At 40.5% G+C, this 20,653-nt stretch overlaps 1 protein-coding gene across 4 annotated transcripts in view; it reads left to right on the top strand.

Moving 5' to 3' along the window:
- Window positions 1–1,531: 1,531 nt before the first annotated feature.
- nrg1 (neuregulin 1) overlaps window positions 1,532–20,653 on the top strand; it is a 175,459-nt gene continuing 156,337 nt past the window's right edge. For all 4 annotated transcript variants that reach the window (XM_084693501.1, XM_084693499.1, XM_084693498.1 and 1 more), the window contains exon 1: window positions 1,532–2,111. In XM_084693501.1, the coding sequence (XP_084549627.1) occupies window positions 1,553–2,111 (559 nt within the window). In that variant the 5' untranslated portion in view covers window positions 1,532–1,552. The remainder of the gene's footprint in view (window positions 2,112–20,653) is intronic.

Here is a 20,653-nt window from a genome sequence, read left to right as displayed (position 1 = left end):
TTTTATCACGTGACCACTGTTCATGAAGGAACCGTGTGAATGATGTTGAGGATACTGATAATATTGAGGATACTCATTTCAACACCTCTCAGTGACAGCAATTATGCAACACATTTTCATTGACTTTTCACAGCAGAAATTAGGTCAGCTGTAGCTGGTGGTTTGGGTTTTGGCACATTGCCATTTTGGCAAGTGGATTTCGATTTAAGGGCTAGAGGTCACTGCATTTCTGTTTAAAAAAAGATATCAAACTAAAAAAGTCTGAAATGTCTTTGTCAGCAGCAGCTCCCATCAGTATTTGTAAAGGTTATTCAGCAAAACAAGTTATTCAGTTAATGTTTTAACCTGCATGCTGTGAGAGAAGGTAGGAGAGACATTGTAAGAACCAACATGGCTGACAGTGAGAGGAGACAGCTGAAGTGGAAGTGTCATGTGTGGCCACGGAGGGACGTGCCAGATCAATGCAAGCCAGACCCGGGTAGGTTGTGTAGCTGAGCTGTGGCTCTCTAGCAGGTGGAAGGCAGTTTTGGAAGGATGGCCTCCAGGCATAAAGGCACCCTACTCATATGCAGCTGCCCAGGCTGAAGCTGTTGTGGTTGGGTGCAGGATATGTTACGGCCTGAGGCTGTCATGCCATGAGTTGAGGGCTGGGCAGAGGGGGTTTGAATGATGAACCACTATAGTATGTACCATCAGGCCCCCCTACAATTATATCTTGAATCACAACAGAGAATCTAATTTAAATTGAGAACAAGGCCTTGAAGCAATGGGAGAGGAGCTGCAAAGGGGTAACCCTAACCCCCCAAAAGGCAATACCGTATTTCTTTGAATAAACGCTGCAGCGTTTATTAAATAACGTTCATTTTTGGTGCAGCGTTTATTCGAGGAAATACGGTATGTGGATTAAGATGAGGATTATGATTTACATACATAAAACATAAACGTTTGGCAAGGGAACTATTAATAAATTGGCTGCTAATGGCTTTAATCCTTTTTGCCCTATATTTACCTGAAATTCAACGTTTAGATACCCCTTTACAGCCTGTTTTGCAGTAATCCAGGATTAGACTATTGGACTATGTTCAAATGTTTTTTTAATTCACAGTAATGTTATTGTTCTATTGTTCTGTAACAGGAGTTCCAATTGTGTTCTTATTACAGATGTAACAGGAACAACAATAACTTATTTATCCTTGTGATTATGAAATGTAATTACAGAATGAAATAGTTTAAACGTTTTTTTTTTTTTTTACAACTGAACCAATATCACCACTTAACATTTAACACATTTCCGATTGAACTATTACTAAATATATGTTGTACTTTTTGTATTTATGAAAAAGGCTGAAAACGATATGATACTAAATTCTCTCACATGTATGTGTAGACTGAGTATGCAACTCCGCCCCCTCATGTAGTGGCTCACTCTAGCAAACAGCGGGCTTCAGTTGGACCATGCTTGCTTTTTCCATCACAGTATAGTCATCTTAAATGTTAATTCTAATCTGCTCTCGCCCTTTGAAGCTTTCGTATTATCTTGACCTTTACCAAAATGAGGACCCACCTAGTCTCTGGACAGAGTTCTTTTACTATTTCAGTTGTTTGTGGAATTTTTGCGTCCTTTTCCATCTCTCCGTATGTAGGTTTCTGTGGGCTGACATGTAGCCCCTCTCTCATGGCTCCGGTGCAGGAGTTAGTGCACCAGTCGACAGTAGTGTTTGAGGGAAAGCTCCATGAAGAGGGGCGAAAACTTCGAAATCAACGCGCTCGTTCGAAAAGGAACGAAAGCGAGGTCCAGATAATAGAAAAACAAGTACATTTTCCGACAGAATCGGTGTCAAACAGGACTTCAGAGTCGGAACGTTACCAGTTTAGGATAAAGGTCCACCAGATTTGGGAAATGAAAGCAGCTGGACTCGAGAAGAATTCTATTGTTTATATTGTGTTGAACAGAAGAGAGAACTGTTTGGCGTTGTTGAACAAAGAGACTAGGTATATTTTCTTCCTGGAACCCACAAATGACACCTTCATTTTCAACGCGAGGTTCCCACCTGTCGAGACGCGCCGAGCGGTTCGAAGGGATGTCAGCAAAGTGCTCTGCAAGGATTGTGGTAAGTGGAAGACTGAACTTTCTTGCGCAGTGTCAAACGGTGTCCTACTGTCACGGTAATGTCTGTCTCAGAGCTTAATACACGTGGCCATGCACCATAGTCTTCTCAATACCACACATACAGTATAGCCTACATATATCCGTTCAAAAAGAAAACGTTGATATCTGTTAACAACTGTTTACATAGACGTATGACAACCTAATGTCGACTGAGTTCTAAAAACACGTAGGCGTGAAGAAAATAGTTAGTGCTGCTAGTATCTTGTTTGCGTCATAACAGTTCAATCAGTAATTGGAATGTAGCCATGAACAATCTGTGTTGTTAAAGGCTTTCCCTAGCAATGATGTCACTCGCTTGTAAATGCGTAGATTAGGTGTGAATTGACTGTGACCGTCCGGCTCACCCTGACGTCCGTGGGAGCTATCTTCTGCTGTGGTGCTGAATTTGATTGTTGAGAAATACTTGCATTGCAGTAGTTTGTTTGTTGACTGCATCTAGTTTGAATTTTTTCCTATAAAATAGCCGATAATTAACTATGATAAAGACATGTCAGAGGTCTTCTCGTTATTCCTTAATCACACGTTAGTTCACTTATTCTTTTTCAAGTAAACAACTTTACACAGCTCATCTTTTACACATACTGTACTGTATATTGCCATGACACAGGAATGATAGACATTTGAGAGTATGGTTGAGATATAATCCTTTTGGGTTGGCAGCATACCCAGGGGACATGCACTAATGTCATCAGATTCACATGGATTACCCAAATCTCTTGCGGAGAAAATGCACTCACTATTCATGAATTTGGCAGTCATTCGTAATACAACATTATCAAGAAGCTAGTGAATGAAACAAATCCACTTCTCTTGTAATATTTCACAATAATGTCTGAGCCTCGCTCCAAATGCTTTTGTGAGATCTAAATATTATTTATTAATTGATTATATCAGTCAATATATGCCGTCCTTTATAAAAAAATGTTTTGCATCCCTTTCTCAAAATATATTAACTCACCCTTTTTTTGATTGGGCATTCTTTGTTTGGATTTGGACCTGGTTCTTTGCTGCCAAATCAAATCCCTAATTTCAAAATAGGATATTGCTTCATGCTGTATGAGCACACAAATAATGCTGTAAGGAGCTTTTTGGGGTCCATAATGTTCAATGTTGCTTTTTTTTTCCCTCTCCTAGAATCATTACAATTGCTCAAAAATACACAAGGGTATGGTCTAAAGCAGGGGTTCCCAATCCTGGTCCTCGGGCCTCCCTGTCCTGCCTGTTTTAGATGTTTCCCTGCTCCAACACACCTGATTCCAATGAATGGGTCGTTATCTAGTTATGCAGAAACATGCTAACGACTACTCATTTGAATCAGGTGTGTTGGAACAAGGAAACATCTAACACATGCAGGGCAGGGAGGCCCGAGGACCAGGATTGGGAACCCTTGGTCTAAAGCATTCCTATCAGAGTACCATTCATTTTGTTGTAGCTTTATTACTGGAGGAGTGACTCTTTGCATTTGAGGTTCATTCAAGGTGCGGGACAGTAATGTAGTTAATCTTGAGAAGCAGAATAAACCTACCAATCTTGTGTCTACCCCAGACTTATAACCCCTTGTCTAATGGACAGTCGATTAACTGTAAATCTTTTTAGAATACATTTATATGGTTTATATGACCAGACATGGGCAATGAGGCAATTAGATACATTTATTAATTAGTCAAGTTAAAGTGTGGTAATTCAGTAAATGGTTCCTATAGCTCACAAAGCCCCATCAACCCCACCACTGTAGCACTTCCAGGGTCAGTGCTCCTCATGCATTTACTTTGAGGGACGGATCTACCTCCTCCATCTTGAGCCAGCCTGGGGGTAGGTGTTATACCGATGATGTGAGTGGTCATACCGGACAGAAGGGACAGAAGTCACTTTAGGTACTAATAGGTTTTTGGGTGGAGAGAGTTTGTAATGAAACAACCTCTTGTTCCAAGCCTGGTCAGAAAAATTAAAAAGGGAGGGAATAACATAGGATGGCTTCAAGAAATAAGTGTTGTCTCCTTTAGCTGACTTCAAGTCTGCATGTTTCATTCCATATTTCAAATTGTTTTTCAAAAAAAGAGTGGTGGATAGAAACATATCAAACATATGGGCTACCTGTGTTTTGAGGCAGAACATTTTTTTCGATGTAAGGATCAACATGAAAACCTAATGTTATATGTTTATAGAACGAAACTGGGATGGAAAAACACTTTGTAATGGCAGTCTCAGACTACAAAAGGCTCAGATAAAAAACTCATTGTGTTGATCAGCGTCCAATGTTTTTGTTGGTGTTGTTGTTTTTTTTTTGTTGAAAAAGGCATACAAATGAGGTCTTATTGCATCTTCTGGGACTGAATAGTTCAGTGAAAGTGACGAAGGTTCAGAAGGTTTTTACATAATTAGCATAATTAATATGGTTTCGTTTTTTATGGTTAAATAATGTTTGTGAACTGAATAATCTTAGTGACCAGTAACTCCCTTGGAACTAACAAAAACTAACATTTCATTTTATATATCATTTTATTAGACTGATAATAGGATAATTCTTCTGTAACTCTGTAAATATAACTCTACCCCTGGGTGGCATGCTTTCTTACATAAAGGTAAGGTAAACTATTTTAGCATTACAATATAGTTTAAATTATGTTCCTTCAAACAATGTGGGAAAATAGGAATCTCGTTGTTTAGTCAGCGGCAATAATATCACAGGCTTAGAAAATATTGTGCTACATTATAGCTGTTGTTTATTACAGACTTTTGATAGATTGACTTTGCAATAAACCTGTCAACTTCTCACATAATTATGGAAGACATTCCATGTGAACATTTAACCTCTGCATGGGTATAAAGGCTATAAAATGTATGTTTACCTGTGATGTGTGATTGTCTGCTGTTCTGAATTTACATTTAATGTATTTCAACACATAATTCTTAACATTTTATTATAAACTCACAAACCTAATGTGACAAAAAAACAAACAAGATCCTACGTAGAGATGATCATAGACAGTTATAATTTGGGTTCAGAGACAGGAAGTAAGAAGCTTTTGTACTCAACTCAAATGTGGGATTTGTTTTTACGCTATCGATAACAGTTTCCGTAGACAGTTATAATCCAATGTTCTTGGCTAGATTATCCAACATTTACAGAGCACAGTACATCAGGGACGAGGATGGACAAGGCCACATTACCTTGGCGAGATATGCACATGAAGGAAATTAATAATGTGAGTGTTTCCAATCCAATATATTATTTTAGAAATGGGTTTGGATCATATTTTTAAGATCATTGATGAGATCATCTTTTTGTAGATGATCCCAATTTGTTAAAATGAATGATACATTGCTTTTATGATGCGCACATAACTAGATGATGTGGAGGTTGAAAAGTACTTTTGAGAATTTCAATGGTGATCTGAGAAATATTGGTATCAATGCCGCTGAGAAGAACTGTCATTATTAGCTGCATCACGGGCACTACTGTCAGCGTCTATCGTTTGAGTTTAAAATGTTCAACCTGAGTGAGAAATTCACATGACGCTGTGTTGCAAAAGCTTATCGATGTTGAGACGTCACTGATGTTTTAGAAGAAATGGAGGGCAAGATTATTGTAGCTGTCTGGGCATCTTCTGCTATATGACATTACTTTATATTAGTGGTGGGCATAGATTAATTTTATTAATCTCACTGTAATCTTGGCGTTAATCTAGATTAATCTAGATTAAAATGGCTCATTTGAATTCCGCCGAAGGCATTCAGAATATGTGTGCTACCCAAATAATGACTAAAAGTAAGTCTTTGAGGGCGGGTTCTCAAGCCAGGTGGCGCATTTAGACCAGGGGCTTATCTCCAAAATACATCCCAAACTGCTTGAGAAAGATGTTTTACTATGATAATTGGTGATGAAAATCAATTATGTTCAATAAGATGTAGCCTACTTGTCTTTATTAACTGTTTATTAGATTAGTTAGCTTGGCTGATAGAGCTGTGCTGACAGGCTTGCCTCGGTTGCACTCAAACATCGTAGTTTGACGACGCATCTTCCGCATTAGCTAAGGGATGCTTTGCGTTTAGGTGGTATTTGAGACTGGAAGAACTCCTACATTAAACTAATTACGCAAAAAAATACATTTTCCCTGAAGCAAACCAGGCGGCTTTATAGCTGCATCCATGTTAGCACGTCACGTTTGATGTGATAATTTCATACTCAAGGCATACACACAGGTTCGAAGACTCGTTCTCGCCCCCTACAGTGCAATTCGGCTAGGTATACATCCGCGCTAAAATATCAAGGTGAAAGTTATCATGGCTTGCGTATTATAGACCCAGCTCCCAACCCAACTTTGAGAATAGATTAACGGTGATATTTTTTTAACGCCCGATAAGAGTCTCACATTAACGCAGCACGTTAACGCCAATAACGGCCCAACACTAATTTATATTTGTTTATAGTAGTCATTTTGGACATGGTTGACGCAGAAAAAAAACGTTAGCTCTTCCTACGTTTCTGAAGCACAAATAAACACAAATGTTCCCGCGGTCCATTTGCTTTCCTTACGGTATGAACACAGCCTGACTCAGCAACTGCATCACAGGCACTGTGCACTGTCTATAGTTCCAGGAATCTGTGTCTGACAGGAATCTTAATCACTGACAACTTGCATCATGGGCACTGGGCACTAGTTTGGAAACCATTGTACATTACATTTGAAAAACTCTGTTATATGAGAACTATTTGGATCCCTTGCTTAACCTTAACTTAGTTCTGTTATGTAATCGTTACATATCTGGCACACAAGCCAGATATGTAAACACACCTTGTATTTGAAACACACATTTCAAATACAGGAACTGGTTACATTACAAAATCTTTAATCCTGTGCACCATGGTTTAGGCAGGAGGATTCAGTATAGTATTTACTTGATACTTTATTGCACACGATAAAATACATGATTGTAATACTTGATTTGGCATAATGGTTGTGCTTGCATCGGCTCCCTGCCGCACCCAACGGAGACACCGTCTCGAGCAGCGACGCATTCCCACCTATGAAAGGAACACAGAACCAAGGGTGGAGGACGGGTAGGCGGAGGCAGCAGGATGACTGACGTCTGTGTTGCACTGCAATGCATATGCCGGGATACCCTGCTATATACTCCGTCCTATTAGGAAGGTGTTCCCTGCAGTGTGATATGACGCGTTGCTAGTGACGCGCTTTATCTCGCGTCCCCTGTATGAACCAGCTCTGCATGTTTTTATGTGGACAGTTTTCCTGATGGACATGCCTTCAGTCTTTTGTTATTTTACACTACTGTACCACAATGTCCTATTAATTTATGGTATATAAAGAATGTATTTTATATACATTTTATTTTAACTACTTTTTGCCGTATTATTATTTATTTTTTTGCCGTATTTTTATTATATTTAAATGATAATCTGTTGATTTGGGATACATTTTAAGGATGCAATATTATTGTAGGCAAATAAGGCAAATGTAGAGGTAACATGTTTTGGCCTACTTTATTGCTTTAGTCTGTGCCCTATTCTGCTTATTAGAGGGCTTAAGCTGTGGAAAGGTATACATCTACACTCCATACTTATCTGGGAATAGTAGCTTCTGCGTAGTTAGCTAAAATATGTAAATATGTAAGTGTTAAAGTCTGAAATGTCCATACTGGTAAAATGCCTTTTTACCCTGAGAATAGTAGAAAATAGAATGTTTTGTAGTATTTCATTTGTCACTCAAATAAGTTCTGTGATTTTTGGAAACGGAAGTGGCAATTTGCCGAAAAGAAAAATTCAGATTAAAACCAATGAGCTATGTATTTTTGAATTGATTCATGAAAAGTCCCTGTGTTGATGTGGATCAGATTAAATGTTTAAACTTGGAACTATGAAGAATGGTGCTCATCCAAAACATTTAGCCAGTGAAGCCATAACAAAAGAGGGGAGCAGATGAACATCTTTGTCAGAGTTGATACGCAGGGGTGTAATGCTGGAAAGGTCCTGCATGTGATGCGTGAGAGATCATTATACAACCCAGGGTCACATTTTTGCTCTACACAAGGTTCTTTATGAGAAGAAATATTTCACACCAATTACTCCCACAAAGTGCACCTGTCAGGGTGTTGAACTAGGGACTGAGGAGCTCTAATAAGGAGATATTTTACTACTCTCCTTGTCAGTGTTCCGTAAGGTACTTGACTTTTTATCATTCTAATGGTACTGCTATTAAAAAATGGAAACTTCTTGTAAGTTGCCATGGCATTATTCTGACAGCCATAAAGTTACAATGTAGAACTGGCCACAACAATTGTTTGTCACCTTATCGTTTTTTTTCTTTTCGTCATTAGGCACTGAATTTAAGAGACTTGGTGTGTTTTGAAGAAAGTACATTATTTGGTAAGGTGACTTAACACAAACAGGTTTTGACAGTTTTTATTCCAAACGCTAGTAAAGTCACTGGTCATCTTCTGAGGAAGCCACTCATAAAAGGGCCTGTCAAAGCTCCTCAGCCATGTAGAACTCTGTCTGTAACCCTTAACTGTAGGGAACTCTGAGCTTTAACTCTGGGCTGTAGGGAAATCTGAGCTATATCTCTGTACTGTAGAGAACTCTGAGTTTAACTCTGGACTTTAATTCTGGACAGCAGCTCAGAACAGAGGACGTTCTGTACTTTGAGGAGCTGACAGTTGAAACAGCATCGAGACACCTGTCCATCTTTGGCACATGCAGATTGCCTGATGATTTCTTCAGCTGTGCACAAGAAACCAGCTTGGTGTTCCCCTTTGCTTTTTACGCCAAGATATTGAGCAACTTTTCAGCCAGGAAGAGAGAAAAGCATAGTCAGGATGATTGATTAAAGACACAAACAGTGACCTTAAACCTCACCACTGGATTACAATGACTGTACATTTGCAAAATGATCTTGCCGGACTGATACAGTTGTCTGTAGGTGTGCCTGAGATACACCCTTAGTGAGGGTATGCAAAGCACATCTAGTTTATTGTCTAATGATCAGGTGACAAGACTTTTGTCAGACCATGACAGTCATCAGACCAGAACGCTGACTAAAGAAACATGCAAGGCTTTGGAAGTGAAATGTGCAGCACTAGTGTTACTTGACTGGTAACCCGTTCAGTCAGGATGTCTTTGTACATTACTGGAACATCTGTCATCCCTTTTGCATTTTTCAAGTTTTCACCTCATCGTTAGGAGTAGGAAAACCAGGAGAGGTATCATGTACAGTTGTATTTCCCCCAACTCTTCTTCCAAGCAGGAGGGCCCAACAGATAATCTGGGAGGTAAACCTCCTGACCTTGAGGGGAATTTGTATTAGCTCCGGCACACCCCTTGGCAGCTGCGCCACATGTACAGGGTAGGACGCTTGCCTTTTGTTTTTCAAAGCACTCAACATAAAACATGAACGAAGCTGGCAGACACACGCACAGCAGCTGGCTAAGAGATCAAAGCCATGCCAAACATACTGCAGATGTATTTTTCTTGTATTCATTGTTTTCTCAAAGGAATATGGTGGGGGGTGAGGTTAGCTGCAGATTAGTGGTGTCTTGTGCATGTGAAAAGTGTTTGAGTGTGTGAGTCAGTGCATCACAACATTTTTACTAATTTGGTTGGGTACAAATCCATTAGGTGATTGTGTGGGGAAATTTAACTCAACAAATAAACTAGTTATTAATAACGGTATTTCTATATTAAAGAATATATTGCTAAGGGAAACTATCAATTTATATTGGATTTAAGGCAAAAGCCAATAACAGTCAGGATAATCGAAGAGGGTGTCATAGTCTCGCTGTTCCTCAGTATGGATGACACAAGTTTCTTTTGTGCTATGGTAAGCCCATGTTTCACACAGTCTATCTGGGCTCAGTTCTCTGATCCTGTGTCACCAGGGAGTTCCTCTTTTCCTGGCTACTACTCTGCAGTAGAGGGAAACCCAGTCAGGGGTTTTGAGAGAGCTGCCAGGAGTTCTGGGGCAGGGGAGGGGGTGCTGCTCCCTCTTTGTGCTCACTCAGCGTGCTTAGTGATGAAGGTCCAGCTACCTTCTGCAGCACCCACCACCACCAATGGTGCATTTGATTGAAAATGTAAGTGTGCGTGTGCTGGTTGAGTTGTAATACATTTACATTTATTCATTTAGCAGACGCTTTTATCCAAAGCGACTTCCAAGAGAGCTTTACATAGGTCACTGATAGTAACAACAAGATAGCCCCAAAAACATTGCGGGTAGCCAAAACATGAAGCACACATTGTGAACAACCAAAATAAGTGCCAAAGGGAAGAACCATAAGAGCATGTAGTTAAACAAGTTACAATTAAACAACATGGATCGCTGTAAGTGCAAGTGTACCTGTAGAAAAGCATGCAACAGTAAAAAAGATTTCACAGCGAGTACAACAATTTAAATCAGTTACCACTAACCAACAAGAGCAACAGTCTAAGCAAGAGTCATTGTGATCCACGAGGAAACTAGTATTGGGTTCAGCAAACCACTCCTAAGTACCGTTGTACTCCCGGAACAAGTGCGTCTTGAGCCTTCTCTTGAAGGTGGAGAGACAGTCTGTGTCTCTGATAGAGGTGGGGAGTTGATTCCACCACTGGGGGGCCAGACAGGAGAAGAGCTTGTGTTTGGACCGGGCGGTCTTAAGCAGTGGGACCACCAGGCGGTTGTCTGAAGACTGTAGGTGGTGGGTGGGGGTGTAAGGCTGCAGGAGAGACTTGATGTAGTCGGGTGCAGTCCCGTTCACTGCTCGGAAGGTCAGTACCAGGGTGTTGAATCTGATGCGGGCCGTGATGGGTAGCCAGTGTAGGGAGATGAGGAGCGGGGCAACGGGGGAGCGTCTGGGTAGATTGTAGACCAGGCATGCCGCTGCGTTCTGAATTCTCTGAAGAGGGCGGGTTGCGTATGCTGGGAGACCGGCGAGCAGCGAGTTGCCAGTCCAACTTGGAGAGGACAAGTGCTTGGACTTGCAGCTGGGTGGAGTGCTCAGACAGGTATCTCCCGATCTTCCGGATGTTGTAGAGGGTGAATCTATACGACCGGGAGACTGCAGCAATGTGGGCTGTGAGGGAGAGCTCGTCATCCATGGTAACCCCAAGGTTCCTGGCAGAGGATGAAGGGGTCACCTTTGCAGATCTAAGGGTGATTGAGAGATTTTGGGAGATGGAGGGTTTGGCCGGGATGATGTGAAGTTCTGTTTTGGCAAGATTCCGCTAGAGGTGTTGCTTGGTCATCCAGGCGGAGATATCTGTGAGGCAGGCCTCAATCCTAGCTGAGATCCCCGGATCGGTCTGGGGGAATGACAGGTACAGCTGCGTGTCGTCAGCATAGCAGTGGTTGGAGAAGCCATGGGAGGTGATGATTGGTCCAAGTGAGGTGGTGTACGGAGAGAAGAGGAGGGGTCCAAGGACGGAGCCCTGTGGGACACCCGTGGAGAGCTGGCGAGGGCCTGACAGTTTGCCTCCCCAGGAGACCTGGTAGGATCTTCCCGACAGGTAAGATGAGATCCACTGGAGGGCAGTGCCAGTGATGCCCATCTCAGAAAGTCTGGAGAGCAGGATCTGGTGGTTAACCGTATCAAACGCTGCAGAAAGGTCCAGCAGAATGACGACGGATGACTTTGAAGCCGCTCTGGCAGACTGGAGGGCAGTGGTGACTGACAGGAGGGCAGTCTCTGTGGAGTGGCCAGTCTTGAAGCCTGATTGGTTGGGGTCAAGTAGGTTGTTCTGAGAGAGAAAGTTTGACAGTTGGGTAGATACAGCACGTTCAATTGTTTTTGAAAAGAAGGGTAACAATGATACTGGTCTCTAGTTCTGGAGGACGGCAGGGTTAAGGGAGGGTTTTTTGAGTAGAGGGGTAACTCTGGCCTGTTTGAAGGCAGAGGGGAAGGTGCCAGAGGTAAGAGAGGAGTTTAGGACATGGAGAAGAAAAGTTATGATGGAGGGGGAGATTGGTTGAAAGAGAGGGGAAGGCATAAGATCAAGGGGACAGGAGGTGGGGCGATGAGAGAGAATGAGGTCAGAGACCTCTGCCTTGGACAGGGGAGAGAAAGAGTTTAGACATTTAGTTGGGTCAGTCATGGAAGGTGGGAGGGTAGGAAAGGTGGATTTAGGGAACCGACTGCTAATGTCGGCAACTTTTTTCTCAAAGAAGGAGGAGAAGTCGTCTGCTGTCAGGGTGGGGGGTGGGGGAGGTGGGTTAAGAAGGATGGAGAAGGTAGAGAAAAGTTTGTGGGGGTTTGAAGCACAGTTAATTTGTTCAGAAAGTAGTGGGTTTTAGCACCAGTTATGTGAGCAGAGAAGGATTTAAGGAGGGAGTGATACTTATCAAGGTGCAGACCGTCTTTGGACTTGCGCCATCTCCTCTCAGCTACCGGAAGGATGGCCCGATCTTCACGTATAACATCCGTAAGCCACGGGCAGGAGGGAGAAGATCGTGCAGGCCTGGTTGACAGGGGACAGAGAGAGTCAAGTGATGCAGTTAAATTGGTTAGCAGGGTGTTGGTGGCAGTGTTAGTGGGGTGGGACGAGAACTCGTCAATGGGAGGGAGAGAGGCTGTTACAATAGAGGAGAAATGGGAGGGGGAAAGGGAGCGGAGGTTGCGCCAGAAAGTTACGAGGGGAAGGGAGGTAGCAGGAGTTGGAGGGAGAGAGTGTAATACTGTATTTACATTTGGCCTTGTGTTCTAGTGACAACAAATATTTTCACTTTATATAATATATACAGTATACAGGTTGATAGGGATCACTTACTGATAGTATTATTGATAATAACACTCAATACAGTAAATCTCAGTATACCAAATATCTGGCTTTAAGTGTGTGGCTTTGTGTTCACCAAAAGTAGATCATAAAATATGTGGCAACACTTTATAAGGTTACATTAACAATAATGGAACTAAATAGCAATACCTTAAAGTCCCCCAACATGATTAATTTAAAATAGTTTTCCCCCCATAAAAATAATTTAAAAACTCATAAAAGTGTCTGGAAGCACATTTACTCTTTCTTCCTCATTGACAAATTCTGAATTATATGATTATACAAATGCATGGCCCAAAACCGCTGCATGCACTAGGTTGACCAGTGAAAGAGCAGACGAGTGGTTAGATATATGACGAGTGATTGGCTCGAATTTGTGACTACAAAAATCTCATTTACATTGGACTGTTTCTATCACAGAAAGTGCACAGCAGACTTCCACCTTCAGTAGAGGATTGTGAACAAACCTCGCTGGTGACCAACTTTGCACCGATACAATTCAGTTTAGTCAAGGTCAGACATTTTAGGGCACATAAATATAAGAAACAAAAAAAAAATCTGTGCACCGGGGATCTTTAATTAAAAACATTGTAGGTACATAGGAATGTAATGAAATGTTATTAAGTTTTAGCTGTTGTGTTACCAATCCACATCCATTTACTCCTGTATAGCCCAACCTACCACATACCAAATTTCACTTTTGAAATAGCTTTTACTGCTCAACTATAATGAAGTGTTGATACATAGCAGTACCTACGGAACTACAATGTTAATAGGTATTGCTATGTTGCATAGTAGTTAATGTAACCTAATATAAAGTATTGCCCAATCTGTGACAGTATGCGGTCAAGTAAGGACCTCTCGCTTTTCATTCTTTCACTGTGCATAGTTTCAGATAACAGAATGAATGGCAATGGTGGTAGACTTTATTGTACCAAATGTCTCATCAGCGTGCAAAACCACATCCTTCAATGTTTCTAACATGGCAGTATCTCCACTACCTGCTGTCTCTTTTCACACTCTCCCCCCTATTTTGACGATCTGAAACGCAAGTATCAAAACGCAAAGCGCAAGGAACTTTGTGGGCGTGACTTCAGCTTGGTTGTTATTTTGCCGGCGGGATAAATGACTTTGCGCAAATCTAAAAAGGGTTGGTCTGAAGTAGCTACATTACTAATGGGTGTGGTTTGGGCGTAACGTGCAATAAACCAATCAGAGCATCATCTCACATTCCCTTCAAGAGCAGCGCTTGTTCCATAGCGAATTGCTATTATAACGGCGGATTTGCCAGGCGCACGCCAGAGGTTCACAGCCGAGGAGATCGACGTTGTCGTCAGGGCCGTAAAAGATAGAGAAGTGACATTGTATGAGAAAGGCAGAGCAGTTTTCTCATTGCACTAAATTGCCCACTTATGCTACTCATTCAAATTATTATTCTTATTTTTACATATATTTAATTTTTTTAAATTGTTATATTTTAAAATAGTTTAGTTCTTAGAATTAGTTTAAGTAATGTACTTAATTTATACCAGCATATGTTTATTGTTTGCACCTTCCTACCACAGCAAATCGCGTATTTGTGTAACATAAGCTTCATGGCGAATAAACCGAATTCTGATTCTGATGGGCATGGGAGAAGAAACCTAACCAAATTAGCTTCGGTTAAACAGTCATGGGAGGAAATTGCTACCGTTGTTACAAATGAAGTTCACATACATAGAAATTTCTTATGAAAATATTTTATATAATCATTGAAGAAATGTAACACGCCATAAATCAAAACAAAGTAACTTAGCTTCGCAGAAAGAAGACCCTGGCTTCGCCAGCAGTGCGCACGGACCAAGCTTGCCCCCTTAAAATAGCATCTGAATATTACGCCATTGACTTTAAACCACGTTTTTCCCGGTCAGTGGCGGAATTGTTTTTCGGAAACTGCAAAATAGCACCAGGGAACGTTTGCGCCGGAACACGCCTCCTTTTTCGCTGAACCGCCCACGGGAGCGCAAAGTCATTTCGACGTGCGTCTGTGGAGGGAAAAGTCGGCTTTGCGTCGAGTGCAAACTTGGAATGACACTTGCGTTGTTGACTAAGTCAATTGCGCTGGGTGCAAGATAGGGCCCTCTGACTCCGTATAAGATGTCATGTTCTCGATATCAGAGATTTAGAAATGGCCATTTATCACTCAGAGTAGGGCTTTATTCCTGACTCCGTTCATGTTAATATTTTTAAAAAGTGATTTAAAAAGGCTGTCAGTTAACCAGATATTCGTGCGGGCCCGAAACGCTGCCCCCTCATTTACTACACACTAAATGTTAACAAATATATTTTTTAGACTGCTACACATGTTATACATCATTGGAAAGCTACGATTATTGTGTTTCCATTTAAATAAACCAATTCAAGATTAACTCGCAACAGCAAGTACCGTCAACGTTTTTGTCCGGTGACCGTCCAGTTACCTTCTAAAGCCAACTAGGTCTGTGCGTCCTGCCCCCCCCCCCCCACACACACACACACACACACTCGTTCTTAACCAATATCTCAAACTGGCTTCGTCTGGCTCTGATATAAGCTTGTTAGCCTTGTAGCTTAGCGCTAGCTGTAAATGGCAATACCCCATTTGTTATGTTTTGGTGGAGCCTTCAAAATAAAAGTCGATTGCGCAATATGGTTGACAGAATCAGTGCCAATCCTGGGAATCAGATAAAGCACTCCAATGTGTTCAAGCTTCAGTTTTTGTGTTTCAGTAATACTAATGTGGGATTTAGCTATTATATATGATAGTTCTAAGTACCACCTTTCATTAGAGATAACAATTATACCTTTTTATCCTAAGAATTTGACCTTGGTTACAAGGGTCATTCTGGAGTCTCCAAAAGGCCCTTTTAGAAAACGCCTGGATGTAATCTTATAAAAACGTGTCAAATATGAATATATTGTGGTATTATGTTTGACTTTTGATTTGAATTGGGTAAGGCTTCAACCTGTGGTCCAATTCTGTCTTCCACCTATAGGCCTCTTCAGGCCTCTGTTTACAAAACAAAATCTAGGCGGACTTAGAAACTTTCAATTTCATTGTGTTCAAGCCTCTATTACTCAACACCAGTAGGACTGACAGGGGTCCTAGTCTCTTTCAAAAGAGACCATTTACATGCATGTACTCCAAATGGTTCAAGAACAGCTTTTAATTTACTTTGGGCATGCTGTTTAGGCGTTTTTAGGCACATTTAACAGTCTCCCAGAAAAGGTTAACAGGGCCCAAAATAGAAGACTCAACAGTGCTAAATTGTATTCGTATTACTGTATTAGTTTCATCAGATAATTTAAAAGTAGTCAGTATATCCCGAATCAGAAACTGATTCAATATGCAGGTGCACTACTGTGAACAGATTCTCTTTTTTATGATGAATTGGCCAGGTCATTTACAAATAGATGTTGTCAATTTATGGTCTACAAATTGTTTCTGGCCTTACCTCAGATTACGTTTGGTAATCAACAGCACTGGTAGGAATCAAAGTGTCATGCAACAGTTACCAAAAGGTTAATGACACATAAATAAATGGTCTGTTTTTTCATAGACCACGTTTGACATATCAGTGCAATGTTAAATCCCAAAGGGATTGAATTGCCCTTAATTTGATCCCAGCTGAATATGAAATCCACAGTTCATTTAACCTTAAAATCAGGCTCATTCCTTCAAATTGGGGGGTATGTGTGGGCATTTCATGCTGTGACCATGTTTCCAGGTCAACGGCCATCATCTGGAGGCAGTTAAGTGTGCGTTCTATCTCCAAGAGGCAGATGGCTCCTGACAAAGGTTGAAATACAAACCCCTCCATGTAGAGCAATCACAATGTATTTCACGATGCATTTGTCAATGTAAGGCAAGGTATGTCCAGGAATAGCATGAGCAGGAAACACCAAAGTTTGATTCAATGTTACAAGGCACATGCTCGTTGTTCAGGTTATAGAAAGTTACTTAGTAACAAGATCAATTCCTTGGTCCTTACTGTTATGTTGCTAATTCATTGCCAGTGCACTTTACAGTTGTCTTCCTCTGGTGTCATCCACAGCTCCCTTTGACAGTCAGCCATTATTTTTGCCATCCCAGACCCTCATCTAGGCAGGAGGGTTGTTAAGTTCTCTGACAGCCTTGGGGCCTAAGCTTTCTATGCTGCCAAAGTGGACTGGAGAATATTCTCAACTGCTTTGAAGTACTCAAAACTGTTTGCTTATTAATTAACTAGCGTGCAGTGCAGAAGCGTGTACTCTTCATTACTGTTTCCTGTCTGGGCATTACGCAGTAGTTTTGATGGGATGGAATGACTAATGTTACTGCAATGCAACAATAAGTTGTTTTGCCTGGCCTTCATGTGTTAGATAACATTGTTTGTGTATAATATGCAGTGTTGAATTCATATGAATAGGTCACCCTCTAGTGGAAGTCTAGTCTTATATTCACCATGTGCTACTGATAAGGATTACACTGGATCACACAAACAGACAATCTAGTTACGCTTTTGTTTTGTTTAATATGTTTTTTTTGTTTGTTTCATTGCCGTTTCATTGCCGTCTTCTAGTTCACTTGAATTTACTGTCAGAACAGGCTAGTCGGTACTTAAGACTCCTTAAGATTTCACTCAATGTCTTATTGTTGAACTGAGCTTATGACATGAATGTGGCACCTCAATTCACAAATTACAATTTGTTCTGATGTGCCCTGGAATATGGGTAAGATTTTGATAGGATCCAGCTGTTGAAGACTTTTCTCTAATACCCAATTGCTCTGAAAGTGCCAAGTCAATTAAAGGAATTGTTAAGATTAGTTCTAGACAAGTTAAAGACAAAATCAATGTATTTATTACACATATATAAGGTGCAGGTGTATGTTACACTCAAGTTGGGTATCACAGAAGACTGGACAATGAATACAGAAAATCAAGAGAGTATATGGTATCACAATATGGGAGGACACAAAATGATTAACATAGCCTTTGCAGGCACTGAAATAGGACACTGTATGCTAGATAGCTTTTGATTAGGTCTTTAGATAGGGCTCCCAGAAATTGCCTTGTCATTCCTTCTATTTTCCTCGTTCAAAGTTGCATGGCATTATCCACTTTGGAAATATTGTGACCTCTGACTTGCCTTAGTGACACAGGCCTTTCTATAGTCACACCTTACAAAGACCCAACTTATGGCTATGCAGGCATAATTAAACAGAATAATATCATTTTATCAATGATACAAGAAACATAATTAATAGATCGGCATATTTCTCTCCTGGACATAACCAAAGGTTATGTTCTCATGAGCTTAATATTGCAAGGTATAGATCAAACATAGTTTATTATATTCAGAATTTTTTTTACAGTATAGAAATAGGAGTCAGTCACCAGGGAGTCAGGGTCAGAGCTGTTAGGGAATCGGGCTAGTAATCTGAAGGTCGCCAGTTCGATTTGCGTTTAAAAAAAAATGACATTGTGTCCTTGGGCAAGGCACTTCACCCTACTTGCCTCGGGGGGAATGTCCCTGTACTTACTGTAAGTCGCTCTGGATAAGAGCGTCTGCTAAATGACTAAATATAAATATATAATATAAATATAAATAATAGAGTAATAATTTTCTTTAATTGTTGTTAACTGATCAGTGGTTTAAGGACAGACCTCTTCACTGTCTAAACAAAACTTAACTAACTCTATTATCATACCAGTATGCCTGTCATTGATTAGTTTTGAAAGAGTTACTAACTTTAAACTCCTAGACCACATACAACTAAATTATTATAAATGATGGTTATTATATTTTCATTGAGAAACAGTACATAGCTCTTTTGGCTACAGCAGTATTTCACCAGCAGATTGCTTGAGACTTTTACTAATCATTTAAAAAGTGTTATCTTTTGGAATAAAGGTTTGGAAGTAGAGATTTAGGTGATAACATACAATTGACTGTGAGCTGTCTTGTATGGAAAAAAGGTTTATCAAATGTAGACATATTGCACTTAACATTAATAGTACACAAGTGAGGCAGATTCTGTTATTTTCATAGACGTAATGCATATGTAATTTCCACATTCACAAACTCTTCAACAAAGTAAGCAAATTTGCAAAGTAACCGCTTCAAAATGGTTTTAGGACTTAAAGCACTTCAAATCTGTTTACAAGTTTGAAACTATTCAATTGCCACCCAACAAGAGGGATCTTCCTGTTCTAAAGAGGTTTTTCTCTGACTCAGTGCACTCCCCACATTCAGTAATAATTTAGTTTACTATTCCAAAATGCAAACTCAGTTGGTAGTTATGTTGCTTTTATATAAAACAAAATTCAGTTCTAATTGAATTTGTTTTCTTGAACTGGAGTTAGTCAAAATCTTTGACAGCTTTACCTCCCTTACAATAAAACGGATGTATGGATGGTTACACAATCAACTATGTTACGTAAGGCAACTGGCCCTTCTTGTTGTTTACTAGGGGTTTTCTATTAATGTCATCCTTTGTAAACGACAAAGGATTCTTGGATGAAGGCAATATAGTTCAATTGACCTGTGGTCACAGTGATGCTTCAAGAACACCTCACAGTCACCTCAGTCATCATGTAGCTGTTGCCAGCCGGCAGCTTACTACCCTACAGGAATAAAGTGGATGATTGGTGGACAATAGAGGGTGTTGGTTCCTCCATTCTGCATGGCACTAGGTATTCTGCATTCAGCATGGAACTAGGCTCAGTGTCAATGGCTGTTCAAAGAGGTGGTAGTACTAACTCCAGGATGCGTGAGTGCACTAGCATTGATGTATACCCCAGGGGTTACTAGTAGGACCTACTTATTTTACCTCTAAGGTTTATACAAAAGCATGGTGTTTACAGTAGAAGCAGTGTAATCCTATTTTACATAGCTGGATGCTTTCCTCATTGAGTGAACCAGCACTGCCAGGGAAACTTGCCACCATTAGCAAGGCTTTGATGTGGCTTTTAGGCTTATTATCCAGGACCACCCTGCACCAAATGTGAGAATGATTTTATTCACCATATCGATTTCAGCTCTCCATTAGAGACAAACACCCCAAGTGAATCTATTAGCATGATGACATTTTGCTGTCTGAAAATGTTGGGTACCACATGGTGCTAACAAAGGTTTTGTATCCACTGACAGCTTTTCAGCAGTTGTAGTACATGTTGATAATGGGTCATGACCAAATTCTGTGGATATCCCGACAATACAACAGCAGGAAGTTAAATCAGGAGTTCTCATACTGTAAGTCTTGCATGTTACTTCATTACTATGCAGCGGAATACAGTACTGCATCAAACCATTGCACTGGATAACTTTGTTCCAAAATCTAAACTAGAGAGGGTACAATTTATGGGGAAATTGTGAGGTGTGCTTGCATCCTTTGCAGATGGGTCCAATTTTTTACTTACATGTTAAGTAATATCATTTTAATAAGTATGCATACTTATTATTTATGAAGATTGCGTAAATTAAAAAGCTTTGTTGCTGCTCATTTACACTTTACACCAAAATAATAAGAGTGATAGAAGGTAGTATAATAATAATAAGAGTGATATAGGTGTAGAATGAGATTCTTATTATACCCTGCAAAAGGGAACGGTGATAGGCTGGTGGTGGCAGCCTCACATAGTTGAAACAGTTGTATGAAAACGAAGAATTTGCAATCCTGTGTAAAAATGTATAAGTCCTATTTGACTTAAACTTCCCCT

The sequence above is a fragment of the Hypomesus nipponensis genome, chromosome 27 (assembly GCF_054491055.1).
Source record: "Hypomesus nipponensis isolate SF chromosome 27, ASM5449105v1, whole genome shotgun sequence".
NCBI classification, from domain to species: domain Eukaryota; kingdom Metazoa; phylum Chordata; class Actinopteri; order Osmeriformes; family Osmeridae; genus Hypomesus; species Hypomesus nipponensis.
Note: the sequence above shows the minus strand (reverse complement) of the source record. Positions and strands in the feature narration are given on the sequence as shown.